The sequence below is a fragment of the Musa acuminata genome, chromosome BXJ1-6 (assembly GCF_036884655.1).
Source record: "Musa acuminata AAA Group cultivar baxijiao chromosome BXJ1-6, Cavendish_Baxijiao_AAA, whole genome shotgun sequence".
In the NCBI taxonomy this organism is placed as follows: domain Eukaryota; kingdom Viridiplantae; phylum Streptophyta; class Magnoliopsida; order Zingiberales; family Musaceae; genus Musa; species Musa acuminata.
The window spans coordinates 2622429-2637879 of record NC_088332.1 but is presented as its reverse complement, the minus strand read 5'-3'; the positions used below and the strand labels follow the sequence as shown (position 1 = coordinate 2637879).

At 36.5% G+C, this 15451-nt stretch overlaps 1 protein-coding gene and 1 long non-coding RNA gene across 8 annotated transcripts; one reads left to right on the top strand and one right to left on the bottom strand.

Moving 5' to 3' along the window:
• The first annotated feature begins 1075 nt into the window (after window positions 1-1075).
• LOC135675600 (uncharacterized) lies at window positions 1076-4895 on the top strand. 4 transcript variants are annotated; one of them, XR_010513934.1, is made up of 5 exons: window positions 1076-1257; window positions 1484-1545; window positions 2699-2826; window positions 2917-3386; window positions 4762-4895. It is a non-coding gene; the product is annotated as an uncharacterized LOC135675600 (long non-coding RNA). The 4 variants fall into 4 exon arrangements; XR_010513936.1 differs by lacking the exon at window positions 1484-1545; XR_010513937.1 differs by lacking the exon at window positions 2699-2826.
• On the bottom strand, window positions 4398-13163 carry LOC103986600 (probable ADP-ribosylation factor GTPase-activating protein AGD14). 4 transcript variants are annotated; one of them, XM_065185907.1, is made up of 15 exons: window positions 12977-13163; window positions 12803-12898; window positions 12555-12709; window positions 10303-10364; window positions 10119-10206; window positions 9967-10028; window positions 9790-9883; window positions 9212-9685; window positions 7522-7974; window positions 7272-7448; window positions 7091-7195; window positions 6923-6994; window positions 5723-5864; window positions 5565-5628; window positions 4398-4874 (listed from the first exon to the last, which is right to left on the bottom strand). In XM_065185907.1, the coding sequence occupies exons 3-15, from the start codon at window positions 12651-12653 to the stop codon at window positions 4736-4738; spliced, it is 2031 nt and encodes a 676-aa protein (XP_065041979.1). In that variant the 5' UTR covers window positions 12654-12709; window positions 12803-12898; window positions 12977-13163; the 3' UTR covers window positions 4398-4735. The 4 variants fall into 4 exon arrangements, with proteins under 4 accessions (XP_065041979.1, XP_065041980.1, XP_065041981.1 ...); XM_065185908.1 differs by having other exon boundaries at window positions 12823-12898; XM_065185909.1 differs by lacking the exon at window positions 12977-13163 and having other exon boundaries at window positions 7522-7694; window positions 7779-7974; window positions 12803-12970.
• Between the last annotated feature and the right edge of the window lie 2288 nt (window positions 13164-15451).

Sequence of the window (15451 nt, the reverse complement as noted above, 5' to 3'; positions counted from 1 at the left end):
TTTTATCTAGTGTTGGATGATTTTTGAGTCAATGTGTTTTTTTTTTTTTGGAGTGCCCCTTTTTGCTTTCTTTTGCTTTCGCTCTGCCATCCTTATCGACCTTATAACAGTCACGATCGGCTTCCCCTCTCTCCTTCCTTTCAATACCCTTTCTCTTTTAGCTATATTGCTCTCTTGAAGGAACGGTAGTGAGGGATAGAAGTGAATGGGAACGTGCTCCTTTAATGTGATGAGATTGAGGGTGCCCTCCTTAAAGATGGCGAGGGTTCAATCAGCGTGATTGATGGGACAAAATAAAAACATAATTTTTTATTTTATTTTTTAAAATAAGGGCGCTCTCACAAAAATAAATAAAAAAAGGATATTATGCACAAGAAAAATATAAAGTTAGTTTTGTTTTTTTTTGTTTGGTTGGAACTCGAGTTAAGTGCTTGATTAGACATTGTTAGTATTTCGATCTTTACACCTTAAAAATTTATATTAAAATATCTATAATTATAAAAATAAAAATATCTAAATCGATTTATCTTGACGTCATTGATTTTACCGACGGAATCACGAAAACAAAAGATAAAAAGGATAGTTCTAATATTTCAATTGGTGGTAGCGGGTGACGTTAGTGATGATGGATAACGACGTCATTAGGGGTCATGAGTAGTTATCGTGGATGAGGAGAACGACGACAAGAGATGAGGACTGTTCTGTATGTGTATCGACGTCGACGTAAATACAGAGCTACCCTCACATCTCATTGTTGTTCTTCTCATCCACAATAATCACTTGTAGCCTCCAGTAGTATCGTCGTCCGTCACCATTAACACTGTTTGTTACCATCAACTATGATGTTAAAATTATCTTTTTATTTTTTATTTTTTTATTTTTATTGATAAAATCGATGATATTATCAAAAATAAATTTACATGTTTTATTTTTATAATTATAAAAATTTTATATATAATTTTTTTTAAATAGATAGATTAACTATGAATAATATGTAATTAGTCACTTTTCGTCGCACAGTCTTTTAGTAATACGACTCACGTGGAAGTCGCTATGCCGAACACCGCAGCATTTGGGAGGGAACGGAAAGGCGGAAATCTCAAATCTCTCGCTCTCTCTCTCTCTCTCTTTCTGTCACGCGCACACACACACACGACTCAATCTATCGTTTCGGAAGGAGTTCGAGGTTCCGCCCCTCTTTTAGAGATTAGGGTTCTTCGTCGGCGAATAATTTACCACGCAGAGGATTGTGTACAGGTACGGATCGGGTGCCCTTTCCCGCGGATTATAAATTTGTATTTAGGTTGCTGTTTTTATCTTTTTCTTTTGATCTCCACTGTTTGATGCAACGCCTAACTCTTGTGTTTTTGTGGTTTTCTCTTTGTTGTTTCCCGTTCGTGATTCGTGTTGTTCGGTTTCCTTTTTCTCGTTCCAGTTCTTTTCTTGTAAATTGAAATTAATTTTTTGTAATCTTTTCTGGCAGTTGTTCTTCTTTTACGGAGTACACGATACTTTTAAGTACATCGTGATCATTCGAGCCAAAAGGTGATGATTTTGGGTACTGAGCCTTTGTTCCCGTTCAATGCAGTTTAAGAAACCATTCGTTCACGCCCCAATTTGGTAGACTATGAAACAAAAAGCTTTCTTTTTTTTACTTCAGTTTTAGCACCAACCAATTTCCATCCTTTTTTCCTCCATTTCTTACCTTGATATTGGAGTAATTGATTCATCGTGAAACCTAACCGTGTTTTACTATTACGTTTACGGTTATACTTGTGAATCCTAACTAAGACGAGTCTTAAGGATTACGCCTATGGTTGAGTGACTATAGCCCGTTTTCACTTTTCGCCAAAATTCCATTATCCCTTGTTCATGAGTGAGATTCACTGAATTAGCTTAGCACCAATGTTATCACCATACCAGAAAATTTCCATGTTTCTTTCTCTTTTTCGTGCTTGACACTTGTATTTGATTCAGCCTAAAACTAGCTTTCATCATCTTTTTCCTGTATTTTGTGCTGCCTATTATAGCATAAAATATGCTTAAATATAGGGTTATACTTGTTAAGCTTAACAAAATGTCTTGGTTCAATGATCCTCCTTAAGTTGGCAATTATTGATCTTTGAAGAAGTGTGCTACAGTCAAAAACAAAATGGTTTTAGTGGAGTGGAGGCATCTAGTTTACGCCTTTTTAACTTTCTGGCTCTATAAATTGTACACCCCTTAAATTGGCAACGAGATCTAGAGTTCAATTGTTATTAGTAGGCAGTTGAAATATATGTTGTCGGGTTGCTTGGATCCCAACAAGCGGAGGAATGGTCCCTGTTCTTTTTGTGCATTAAACACACTTGTTGCATGCAGATATATTGGTCTTCAATTCCAGAATTGCCAGGTCCTATAGAGGATGAGCATCCTAGTTTGCTAGAGCGCAACTGGTATTCATTGGCGTACCATGTCCATTGCTAAGTTGGAGATTTATAGTATGGGGTTTTTCATCATCCATATTGCCATCAAGAAGGTTCATTGATTCACATGTCTGTCAACTATAACAGTCCATCTAGCTAAGCTTACATTTCGGTGTAATCATTAGAAAATGATTCTGAGATCTGTTTGACTTGTATCTGACTTTGTGGCTAGTTAGACTTGTCAATTCATCAGTACAATAAGCACAGTCTCAGTCTCTTGGTTCATGAACCAGATGATGTATTCTTCGATATTAAGAATGCAAAAGCAAGATGTTGATAGAAGCTAGCGACCTAAACGTTTGGTAGCTTTTGATGGTTCGGTGTCGTATGATCATTCAAGCAGGATGTTGTTGGATGCTGGGTCAGTTAAAACACATGTACCTGATTCCTACCTATTTCATTCTTCACGCTTATGTTCCTCCTAACAAAATTTTACTGGACATTGATTCAGATGAGGTGGAGGCCAATGTCAAACAGCGAGGATCTGTTTGGTTTTTTCGTTTCCTTCACTTCTTGCAACTACAAAAAATTACCTGCTGGTGGAGAAACAAGTTTGCATAAAGGTGTTGGGGACATCAGGAATTCTTTGAAAGAAGTCTGCGGTTGATGCGGTCCATGGAGTTGGTTCACCAGCCTATTTTATCGCCACAAGTTTGAGGTAAGAAATTGTGTTTGTTGTGATTGTAGGTAGCAGGCATTAAGCTTGGCTCATCATTGCCATGATCTTTGAGAAGTAATATGGAGGAGAAATGGTTGTTGCTTGCTCCCGTTGATCAAGTTCTACAGAAATCGTCTTCTAAATCAAATCATACAAGAAGAGAAAGAGTGAGTATTTTCTATAGGAGGCTATCGACCGGTTCATGCGTATTTGGGGTTGATGTAGCAGCTGGTGTTTGCTGTCGAGGCGAAAATGTTGATCAGGTGAGCTCTCTCCTATTGAATTTTGCTGCCTTTTTTTTTGTCAAAATTTGGAACAAGTTGAAGTGACAATTATTCCATTCAAAATCTTTATCATCGTATCAGATTATATATTTGAATTCTATATTTATCTTCATTTTGTGCAATTCTCTATTTTCTTGGCTTGCACCATCTACGATTCGGTTTCATATGAAACCTAAGTCAACCCACACATGATAAAAATATTAGAATTCATAAATATATTGAGTCTTTTCATAAGCTTAGGCTTTTGTAGTCACTGGTCATCCAGTTCAAAATTTCTATCATGGAGATGCAAAATCTTAATTGGTGCAATAACCTAATCATATGTGGACAAATAACTACGTTATAACTAAGTTTGTAGAATTATGAGGAGACCCAATATATATAATCCGACTTTGATTTCAAACCATCTTTATCACCAGTATACACTAAAAAGATTAAGATATATATATTTCATATTTGAACTATTTCTTTTTCTAGTAATCACATTGCAAAACTTAAGCTGTAAACAAAGGTTAGCATCATGGAGATCTGGATATTGTGCAACCCAAGAATTAAAATTTTGATCCAACTAGCCTGGATGAGCAGCTCATATCAGTATCATAAAATTCTGTGGGTTGGTAGAACAAACATTACGGATGATTTCAAAGTGAAACTTGAACTGATGTATTGCTCAAGAAGAAAATACTTCCGCCATGTAAACACTGATCACTTTCCTTGTTCCATTTAACTAATTCCATCAAGAAGAAAAGGGGAAAAGGAAAATATGGAAGATTATGCATTTGTTGACTTGGATAAATCGAGCAAAACCATGATTACTCTTAAAACAAAATGGTAATAGCTTTTAGCCTTGTTGACATTTCCCAAATAATATAGAAAAAAGAAAATGAAAGTATAAATTCCGCAGAAAGCTAGAAAACAAGGAAACTTACAGTGGTAGTGGTCAAACGATAGACGAGGCAAGAACATCATGAACCCAACAGTCAAGAAAACTAGCCAACAACTGGTAAACATGTATTAACCATCTTGCAGCAATAAACCATAATTAGACGTATCAGAATGCTTGGATTCATTTTCTTGATGCACCTTCCCCAAAATCAGAAACCAATCACACTTTCCCCCTTTATTCTAGTTTTGCAGAAAACAAATATATGCATGTATGTATTTATGTTTGTATTTGGGGTCTTACCATGGAAGCCACAGACTGCAAACTTCTTCACATGGTTGCTAGTTTCATAACAAAGCTGGAGCTAGATTTCTGTAATGTTTTAGTTTTAGTAGCAAACAAAGGGCATGATTTTGTCAACGGACCATATCTACCGTTATCATGTTCATCCAAATGGATTGCCCCCAACAGGATTGATAGAATTCGGAGTACTTGCTTGGGCGTAGCTGATAGCTGGCTGTTGATGGATACCTGAAGTACCACAATCAGTTCCTCTGTTGTCAGGACCTAATCCGCCTTGATTACTGCAATGATATGCATAAAGCGTCCATTAATGTCTGTAAAAGTCGGTCCTTTTCTGTAAATAATAGCATATGCAATATTACACAGAAACACAACTTAATTGAGTAGCAGGTGACAAAAGCTCTTTTGTTTCCGATGGTATTTCACCTAAGGGAACTTGATTAAGCTTTCAAACATGATAACTAGTTTTAATATGTACGGTCTTATTGGCTTAAGAATATTAAATTTTGATGATGATAATAAGTTCCTTTCTTAGAAAAAAATTTTGCAGCTCATTAAGTATGAACCATGTATCTGAGATCACTATCAGATATTACTTTTAATCAAAACCATTGTTTCTAGTGGAAAAAGCAATTGGAGCAGGGAAATGAGATTCATCCAACAGAAGATTTCTTTCTCTTGCTCTTTTCTCATCATCAAAGAAAAATGGGAAGATCTGATGACACGAGCAGCTTCTTACTAAATACTATATATAGTTTTTATTTTAGTCCAGTGGCAGCAAGCAATAATGGGAGAAAAAGTGTAAAAGTTATATTAAGAACTATATTAACCCACTCAGAGGGCAAATACCTGAGTTTTTGTATAATTATCAGGGAAACAAAGCAATTGATTTCCATCAAAGGCTCCTATATATTGCTTCCAAAAAATAAAAAATCGGCAAAGTAGCCATTATATCTCATTAGAAGACTTACCCCACTGACATCATGGCTAGTTCACGAGGCATGTTGTTTGGAACCTGATGCATCATGAAGGTACCTGAAGTTTGAATTTTTAATTAGTGACGCCAGAACATAACTGTTTGCAAGTTTTTCAATGGATATAAAACCTAAGGGGCATCACATATTTTTACCTGGAGAGACACTTGTTGCATAGGGCAAGTGTTCTGAGGGATTCCATCGTGGGGAAGGGGTTCCAAAACTGGAAGTTCGAATGAAAGCGAGTGGGGAAGTCATGTTTGGTAATGGCACTTGCTGAGGTGTCACTGATGGGAACTGTCTCATGCAAGAAGAAAACCACTGAAAAGTCGTAATCATATGACAGCTACTGTATAGGAAGCATTTAAAATAAATGCAACATAACTAAGATAATCAACATCATATTGTCCGATCTATGTAGCAAAATATGCAACCATCTACGTCAATATTCAAATATGGATCCAACAAGCAAATGGATACCAAATTTTGTTGATAATTTAAGATTCTTCTAGCTCAGTTCTGAATATCTTATAATTGATGTGCTTAAACTACTAAATGTTGTAATCTATCAAATAAAAAAGTACTAATAAAGAGAGTAAAAGAGAAAAAAAATCTGTGAAAATCTGCTTCTGTTGGGTTGCCAAATCTATCAAAATTATCTTAGGACTATTTACATCATAAGATCATGAAGGCATAATTAGAGAAGGATCCAGAAAGCCCCAAGAAATCTGTCCAACAACACTTATAAGTTATATAGATATTCTACAACATCCAAAAAAGAAAAATTCCTAAAAAAAAAGGATGCACAGAGAAGAGACAATCTTCATCACAACTGATTTGCCCAATATATCAGCCACTAAAAATTTCTTATGAAATAGTTCTTTTAAGAGAGACTGATATTAAACAGACATCACATTTACTTGAGCAAACTTTCTGCTTCTATTAGTAACACAACGAACTAGTGTTTTTCAACTGCAGGTTTTGGATGCTCAATCATTACAAATGACTGCTGAAATATGATCTTCCAAAAAATAGATCTTCTAGAATTTTTTACACTAACATCACTGTATAAATATTTTCCTTAACGAGAAAAAAAATGTACAACTAGTTCTTATGAACTCTATAGGGTATATCTATAAAGGGAAAAACCTGATATGAAACAAAAAGTGAGAAGTGTTCATGTTCCAAGAAAACAAATGTAAGGGAACTTCAAAATTCAAATGATTCCACTTATAGACAAACATCAAGCTAGTGAGGTATTGCTTCTCATGCCAGATAAAAATTAATTTTTTTAACTAGATACTGAATATGTAGGTCACATATAATTGTTCAACAGCAAGAGAGAACTATCATACCGTTGGAGCTGGATCACTAGTAAGATCAAATGGGTTCACAGACTTTGAAGTCTGTGTGTATGTAGCCGCAGTCTAAAGGAAAAAAATATTTCAAAGTTAGCCTCAAAAGATTGAAAAATATGAATCAGATGAATATGATAATATGTGAGTTAAAGTAAAAGTATATACCACTCTAGTAGGAAATTGCATGTTATACCCTATGCCAGGATATGACCCTCTTTGCCAACCTGGAGCTGATAGAGGTGTAGTTGGATAAAGAGAAGTGAAAAGATCCTGCAGACATTAATATTCACGAGGAAATATGGCAACACTGAAAAAAAATCAGCAATAAAATATATTAATAAGATACCGCTGGTAGTTCTTTCCTTCCACCATGTGTACTCCCTGCAGAAGTTGGTTGTGAAGAAATTCCAGCATTTGTTTCTTGAGATGACTTAGTGGTTATCTGAGGTAGATGGCCAGATGGGTTGATAGATGCGGCAGTGAAAGATCCTTGCTCGTGTGGTGCCACTGATGACATCGAAGTCTGAAAAGAAGTATGCACAAGATGAAACATCATAAAAACCTATGAGATGAACATGAAAATCAAAGTCCTTTACCTGGTCATTTGAAGTTCCAACAGCAGGTACATTGGATGGCTGATTACTGGGACTACCAGTGGATTTAAGTAATGACAGTTGTTCCTGCTGAATTGTGGGCAGGTTTTCTCCACCACTGGCTTTGGGAGAGGAATCAATACCAGAAACAGATACAGTTGATACATTTTCTTTAGCTGCAGGTTCTGAAACTGATAACTGACCAAGAACAGATACTAATGGGTTTGCATCTGGAGCTACTTGACTTACTTTTTGCTGACCTGAAATATCAGAAGCTGATGAATTTCCACCATCATCAGTATCAGAGGTAGTTTGTTGAGGAACTGCTTGTTCTTCTGTTGTAGCAACAGGAAGATTCGGATCCACAATTAAATCCATCAGACTTTCAAAGTACGATCCTTTCAACTGTACTGAATTTGCATCAGCGGAGCATATGCTGCTTGAAGATAAATTACTCTGCAAACAATGACGATGAATGACTCACATATAGGTTTCCAGATAAAACAAACTCATAATCTATTTATGGCTATAATAAATAAACAAATAGATTTCTTAATTCTTAATGATTAGCATCTTAAGATAAATATATATAGTTGATATATACCAAACGAGATTTTACACGTGGCAACACACCCTCATTTTAAGGCTCTTAGGAGCTCATTTATGTATGTGCTTAGATGAAAAATTAGCAATTAAATAGCCATAGAGTTTAGTGATGTTCCCTAGGCCTTATTTGAGGCAACAAAGAAAAAGCTATACATAATTGGCCTTCACATGAACTACATTTCATAACATGTACCAAAAGAAGTCCATCAGCCTACCTTTGGATTTGTAGTACTTTTCCATATATGTGTAGCTGCATGAACTGCACAGGAGTATCATCAATTCGACACAGCTCTATGAACCTATCTATGCAATTTTTGGTATTTTCCCTTAATTACATCATATAATTAACTTATGACTTATTGCTTAATTTGTATGGTATATGTATATCAAGTTATGGTGCTTTTTTTTTAGAATATTGTTAAGATTGAATTCCAACAATGTCCATATAACAACCTCAATCATCAACACAAGGAGTACTTTCTCTAAATTAAAAATCCAAAAAATGGTCATGTTCCTTTTCGACAGTTCAGAGGGTGAGGCTTGATGTTATGTTTTGGTTGCTCCTTTATACTGATTCACCAGGGTTTAAGACACCACAATAACCTCTCTATTAGACCAACATGTACTAATCAATATTTACTTTTCTGAATATGTATCAGCATCAAAACATATAGCTCAATACCATTCAATTAATTTTTATTTTTGTAATGTTTTACAATGACACCAATAGGTACAGGTCAGTATACCACTGGTTTGATATATTACTAAAACCAGTATTTTACTGGTATTTAAAATCTTACATTTATCCTTGCAGACCCAGCACCGGTAGAGGCCCTGTTGGGCTGCCCTGCCAACAAATGTTGTCTGCTTTGACAGACAAATTGGAACTATTCAGCATCAGAATGACAGTTTTGCAAGTTCAAAGAAAAAAGGATAACCTCTGGTATTTTGTTTCTTATCAAATAGAAAAGGTCCTGCAACACGTATATCATAGGTACTAAGCATGAATTGCATGAAACAAAATCCATTTGGCAGTAACCATAGACACAAGTAGCAATCAACAAAAGAAAACAGTATAAAAACCCACCTCCATTTGTGTAGAATCATCAGGGACCATTTGTGTAGAATCATCAGTAACCATAGATATAGCTGTTTCACCAATCTTAAGTGGTGGTATATCATCAACCGAGGTATCCTTCGCTTGGTTCACCACTGGGTCACTCGACTTATTAACATTTTTCTGATGATCTGGTGATTTCTCCTCTGGTGATTTCCCCTCTGGATTTGGTGCATCCAGAAACCTAGGGGCTTCAAGTCTTCTGTTTTGTCTTACATTTCCAACTTTATTATCTCTACGCCTGTCATCTACCACCTCAAAATAAGCTGGACTTCTCTTGTATTTACCTTGATCATATCCAGGACTTCTTTCTCCATAGTTATATCTGAAAATACGATCACTATTTCTACCACTAGGACAATATCGATCTTCATATGGTGGGCTTCTCAATCCACTTTTATATGATTCTGCTTTCTGGTTTTCATTATAGTTATCCCTTTTATCCTGCAAGAGAACAAACACAAAACAATTATACTAAACAGAGAACTGAGAAAGGACTTCCAGCAAATTTCATATAATCCAAATCAACAATTCCTTGGTTACCACACCTTCATTTTCTGAGGCCTGTCTCCAACACTTTCCCTAGTATACCTCCGATACACGTAAACATTCTTAATGAAATCCCTGAGTCTATCGATATTACTGGAACTCAAAATAACAGCAAGGGAATCAACTTTACCTTCTGATAAAATACTAAAGAACCAAAACACAGAACCAGCAGTAACCTGCTATGAGGAAATGAATGATGTTGTGGGTCCCAGTCCTTCAAGTAAAGTTCTCTGGCACGCTGTTCAGAAATCACACACAAGTAGCCTTGAAAATAGTAGCCCTAAATTAATACATATTCCAAAAGTGAAACAGACGTAGATGGTAGTACCTCGTTTCCCCCTTCTTGAAGGGCTGCCACTTCTTGAGAAGAAAATTTAGCCATAGATATGGACTTAATTCGGTGGGTAAATTCCCGACTGATAAACAAAAAACATTCATGATAAAGCTAATATTAGGAACAGCTAACATGCAGATGAAGGAACAACACCATGATGACGTAGCATAATACTTACTGTATTCCGCTACAGTTTGTACAGACAAAGGTCCAGAAATTTGTGCACACGTATTGTGGCCCCTGTCAAGGTTTCTATGTTAGCTTCACAAATGTTAATAACAAGCAACTTAACAAGAACAGTATCAAGAAACCAATTTCTAGAACACCTTAAGTTCAAACTAAGTTGCAGCATGTCCTTTGATATACACTGATGCTCTCTGCATATATAGCAAACTCAAGGGCGCGCTGTAGTAAAATAGTGAAAGATACAGTGCACACATGTTTCAGTCCACCCTTGCTCAATTTAAAAGAAGGTTTGCAACAAAAATGTGGCAGCAAATTCTGGGTAATAAGATCCAAGGAATGATTGCCTGACCGCTCGAAGATAATTAGATCCATGAGTTTTCCGTGTATACCAGACTGCAGTAGCTGCCTGATATATAGCATTCTAGATGAATAATAGAGCAGTATGAGTGTAACAGCTAATGTTTACTCATCTTGGGTATACTGGTCGCACTAATTATGATGTGAGCACATACAAAATGTAGAATGGTCACACTAAAAGCTAAGGTTTCATAAGATCTATCAACAACATTTCTCTGCATATGACATCAACACGAAAAATCAAATCTGTGTTGTCCAATATCTTGAATGACATAGTCTGTAGAAATATTTTTACGTTTTCACATTTTAGTATCTTACCCATCCAAACTGCCTGCAGTTACAGTCAGGTTTTTATTTTTTCACATAGTCCATAAAAATAGTTTTATCTGTCTATCTGAATATCTCCTATTTGAGTATAGGACATATTGCAGACAACCAGGCATCACCTTATGAAACAATTATTGGGAAACGATAGTAACAGTGATCGCAACATGATGATGACAACTAGAAGAAGAGACATTGCACCTGCCTAACTATTTAGGTTCAGCTGAATGGACCATTTCATGCTATTATTAATTGATATAAAACCAGATAATCGAAGTGTTACCTTTTGTTGTTGCTATGCATCTTCGGTCTTCCTACTTCTGTTCAACCTCAAATTTGGATTTACTTGCCTCATCTTGTTGATGCATTTGCAGATTTTCTTTGATCATTTCCAGACATCATAGGCAATTTTTCTTCAATTTATTCTCAATATATTTGCTATAATCATCATCTATTCTATCTTTCATGGTACAATCAGATATCTAAATAGATATCATTACCTTTCCTACACTAAATTATAGAGTATGTCTGAATCAGCACCCATGTTATTTCGGAAAATGTTTCTTTTAATTGAAAAATAGCCAATGTCCACCCAATTTTCCACATGTTCTGTTTTAGTTCAACATCTCACACTGTCTCCTTAAATCTCCTTCCTTGATCATTATGCAAACTTCTGAATTGTGTTTTACTTCTTCTATTTCTTGAAATTTCTTGATCATCAATTTCAGGTACACATTCATTTCATGTATAATCTCCTGATCATATTCTTCTTTTATCAATCTAGATCCTACATAAAATACAATTCTTGAATTAAGAAAAAAGAAGAAATGGTAGTTTTTTTTAATGATTGTCTGTCCAACCTCATAATGGTAAGGAACATCGATGTGGTGATTTAGATCAATTTTTTTGAATGCATCTATTCTACATCTTAATCTATATTTACATGATATTATTATAATTTTCTTCCAAGTCTTGGACACCTTTGATTTACTTTCATCTCGAGAAACAATTGTTTCACATATTACATTTTATCGACTAGTTATATTTTGAGTCTATGCTTTATACTTTGCATTTCCTTATGCATAAATCCAGCACTAATATTCTAAGGTATGAATTCAAATTATATGCAGGTATAACTTGTAATCTTTTCTTGACTTTTCATTTATTCTCCTAGAAGTAAGATAAGAAGTCAATTGACTATGATTCATCCAGTCTAAAGAAAAGTAGAGTTTGTAGAAACTAATGGGAATATGGATTGCGGGAAACTCTTTTCAAAAAAGAACTTCCAATAAGACGTACAATAGCAGATAAATAATTAACAACAGCTACACCCATTGTCATTTAGAACTGAACAATTTCATCTGGCTCAGAAAAATATGCCAACAAATGTAGCCAATTCATCCCATCGGGCTCATACCATATCACATTTGACAAATCACTCTAAATTGGCAAACCATATTGTAGATCTAGGTCAGCGTCAAATTATTTCGATCCTGAAATCCAAGAATTGACTACACGACATGTTTTATGTGTGTCCAGATCAGGAAAAGTAAACAACCTTACCAGACTATTGCAATTGATACACCTCCGGTTGGCAGGAAGCTTCAGAAGCCCTCGAATTATCTTCTCATTCTTCTTCTCCTCTTTCACTAGATTCGCCATCCCGGAATTCCCCTCTACCGTCTCCTACCGTCAGCAATTCCGCTCAAGGTTCACGTCTAGAATAAAAGGAGAAACCAAAAGACATGCTTAAATTTGCAGGCCATAACCGAGCACGCTTGCATCAAGAAGAAGAAAAAGGATTAACCCACTAAGAAACGAGGCGAACAACCCAATGTGACAGCCACAGCCATATAAGAATCTGAGCAACGACGATAACGGGTAAAGGTCGTCGCGGATTAGGCTTCCTATTGGGAAAACGAGCCAACAATGAAGAAGCTCGGATACGGCGATCGGCCAAAAAACAAATGGAATAACTCAAAAACCTGGGATTTGCCTGCTCTGGAGAGAGAGAGAGAGAGAGATTGCTGTTGTGCTTCTTCTCCAGGCAGAGTCAATTTATATTGACAGGAAACATTCGCCGGCTTCTCCGGTGGACGACGAGTCGCGGCCGGTAGGCTCCGCTGTCGCATTGCGAGCGGGGGGCCCATCATCGCCCGAAGAAGCGGGAGAGTTCAGTCACGGAAAAACGACCCCGAATAAATCCGAAGCAATATTACGATAATATTATTGAGGGCGAATTCCTGGCTAATTAAAAAAAAAAATCTAGAACGCCCAACTTTAAAAAATTGTCACACAATGTTTTTTTATAAATAATCATTTTACCTCTAGCCTTGTTGGATCTCACTGACCTCCGTTGAAATCATCGTCGCCTTCGCTCTTGCGTCACTCTCGTCGTGCTCACCTGTGAGCCTCGTGCGAGGAAAGAAGGGGTACGAGGGTCACCTCTACGGACCCTATTGATACTCGTTGGACCCTCCCCTGTATGCGTAGAGGCGACAATAGGTTCAATAGGCATCAGCAAGGTCAGCAAATGTGACTCTCATGCCCCTTCCTTTGTCGCTTGAGGGCTACGGAGGAGCACGATGAAAGTCAACAGGTGGGGTGGTGGGGGACGACTCTCCACACAATAGCAGTATCAAAAGGAGATTAGTACACTTAAAGGATATTTAGTGATTCCTCCCCAATTTTTCAACCCTAGTTCAAAAGAGGATTTATACTTATATCTATCCATAACCTAGTAGCCATAACCTTGATTCTAACTCAAGAAGAGCAACGAATCTAAAGGCTTATGTATTATACTAATCACATATTCAAAAGACGTGAAATCCCAATATCCTAATTTTGAAAATCTAATATACGGGTTGAACCTAATAACTAAAAAACTTTGATCTTACTTTTAGGCTCATCATATCATTGTCATAACAAATAAGCTAATGCATTAGATCCTTTGTAAGCCCAACATCATAGGAAGGCTCATTAAATGATAATTGAACTTAGTGAATTCAACATCTCTTATATAGTAAGGACCACCATTAAGGTGCAGGGGAGGGGTGGGTCTTGTCTTAAAAAGCTCAGAAGGGGAAGTATATGAGCATGCGCTCTATTTGAACTTTTAGGTTACCAAAAATCAGACAGAAAATATAACCCTTGTGTTAGGACTAATGCTCACTAAAGGCATGGGAATACCGACTTTAAAGGTATACAATGACTTCAGCTATTTATTATCCAAATCAATGATACATATGAGGCTCGTGATTCCACTATGATATTATACATTGTAGAGGCAAAACTAATAACGATCGATATCTTAATGTTCAACATTGAGTAAATTTAAAAAAAAGATAACATGACAACAAATACTCTTTCCTAATCACACCTCGCAAAACATCCTCCATCATCTAAAGGAATCACCATGAAGGTCTTGTATCAAAGAAGCAAACATAAGAATCAGATGCCAATACTGACTTGGAGGCTACTTAGATGGGGAATCCTATGAGATATCTAAAAATTAGAGTCCTTCCCGATGAGCCAACTAAGACAAGAAAAATACATAGGCAACAGGCATGGCATTGCATACTAAATGGGGTGTTTTATAAATTATTGTTATCACATCCCTTGTAGTATTGTCTCTACCCCAATGAAGTTGCTCACGTATTGTCCAAAATCTATAATAGGGCCTCTGGGGAGCATATTGGTGCCTGAACTTTGGCGTTCAAGATCCTATTATAATGTTATTATTAGTCGACCCTCAAGCATAATGCCAAAGAGTATATCCAAAGCTGCAAAAGATATTAATGTAATGCCAGAGTCCAGAGACTACTTGTAGTAGAGTCAACCCCTATTGATATGGCCTAGCCTTTTACATAAAGGGGATTAGATATTCTCGGGCTTTTCCCATCGGCCATAGGATAAAGAAAATATCGGATGGTCAGGGTGGATTACTTCACTATATGGGTCGAGATCGAGATGTTAGCATCAATCACATAAAAGCAAGTTGAAGGGTTAAAAGAACATCATCTCATAGCTTAGAGTGTCATGAGTACTAATCATAGATAATAGAATGCAATTCAACAATGCTAAGTTCAAAGAATTATATGATTACTTTAAAATTCGCCTAAGTTCATCTTAGTAGACCATCCACAAGCTAATGATCAGATCAATATAACTAATCGAGCTACATTAGACGGCCTTAAAAGGAGAATTTCAAGAGCTAAGGAAGCATAGGTGGATAAACTCTCAAGCATATTATGAGGGTTTGAGCTATGCCGAAGGTTTCCACTGAGCCAAGGAAGCTAGGATGTCGTAAGAGTTCATTTGCAAGGTCTTTAACTGCAAGTGCAAGTGAGAAATCCTTGAAGCAACTGATAGGTATTTATAGGAGGTCAAGATGATGTTTCACTCGCCCGATTGTCCCTTTGACTCTTGAATGCTTTGAGTAAAGTGGGACATATGGCACC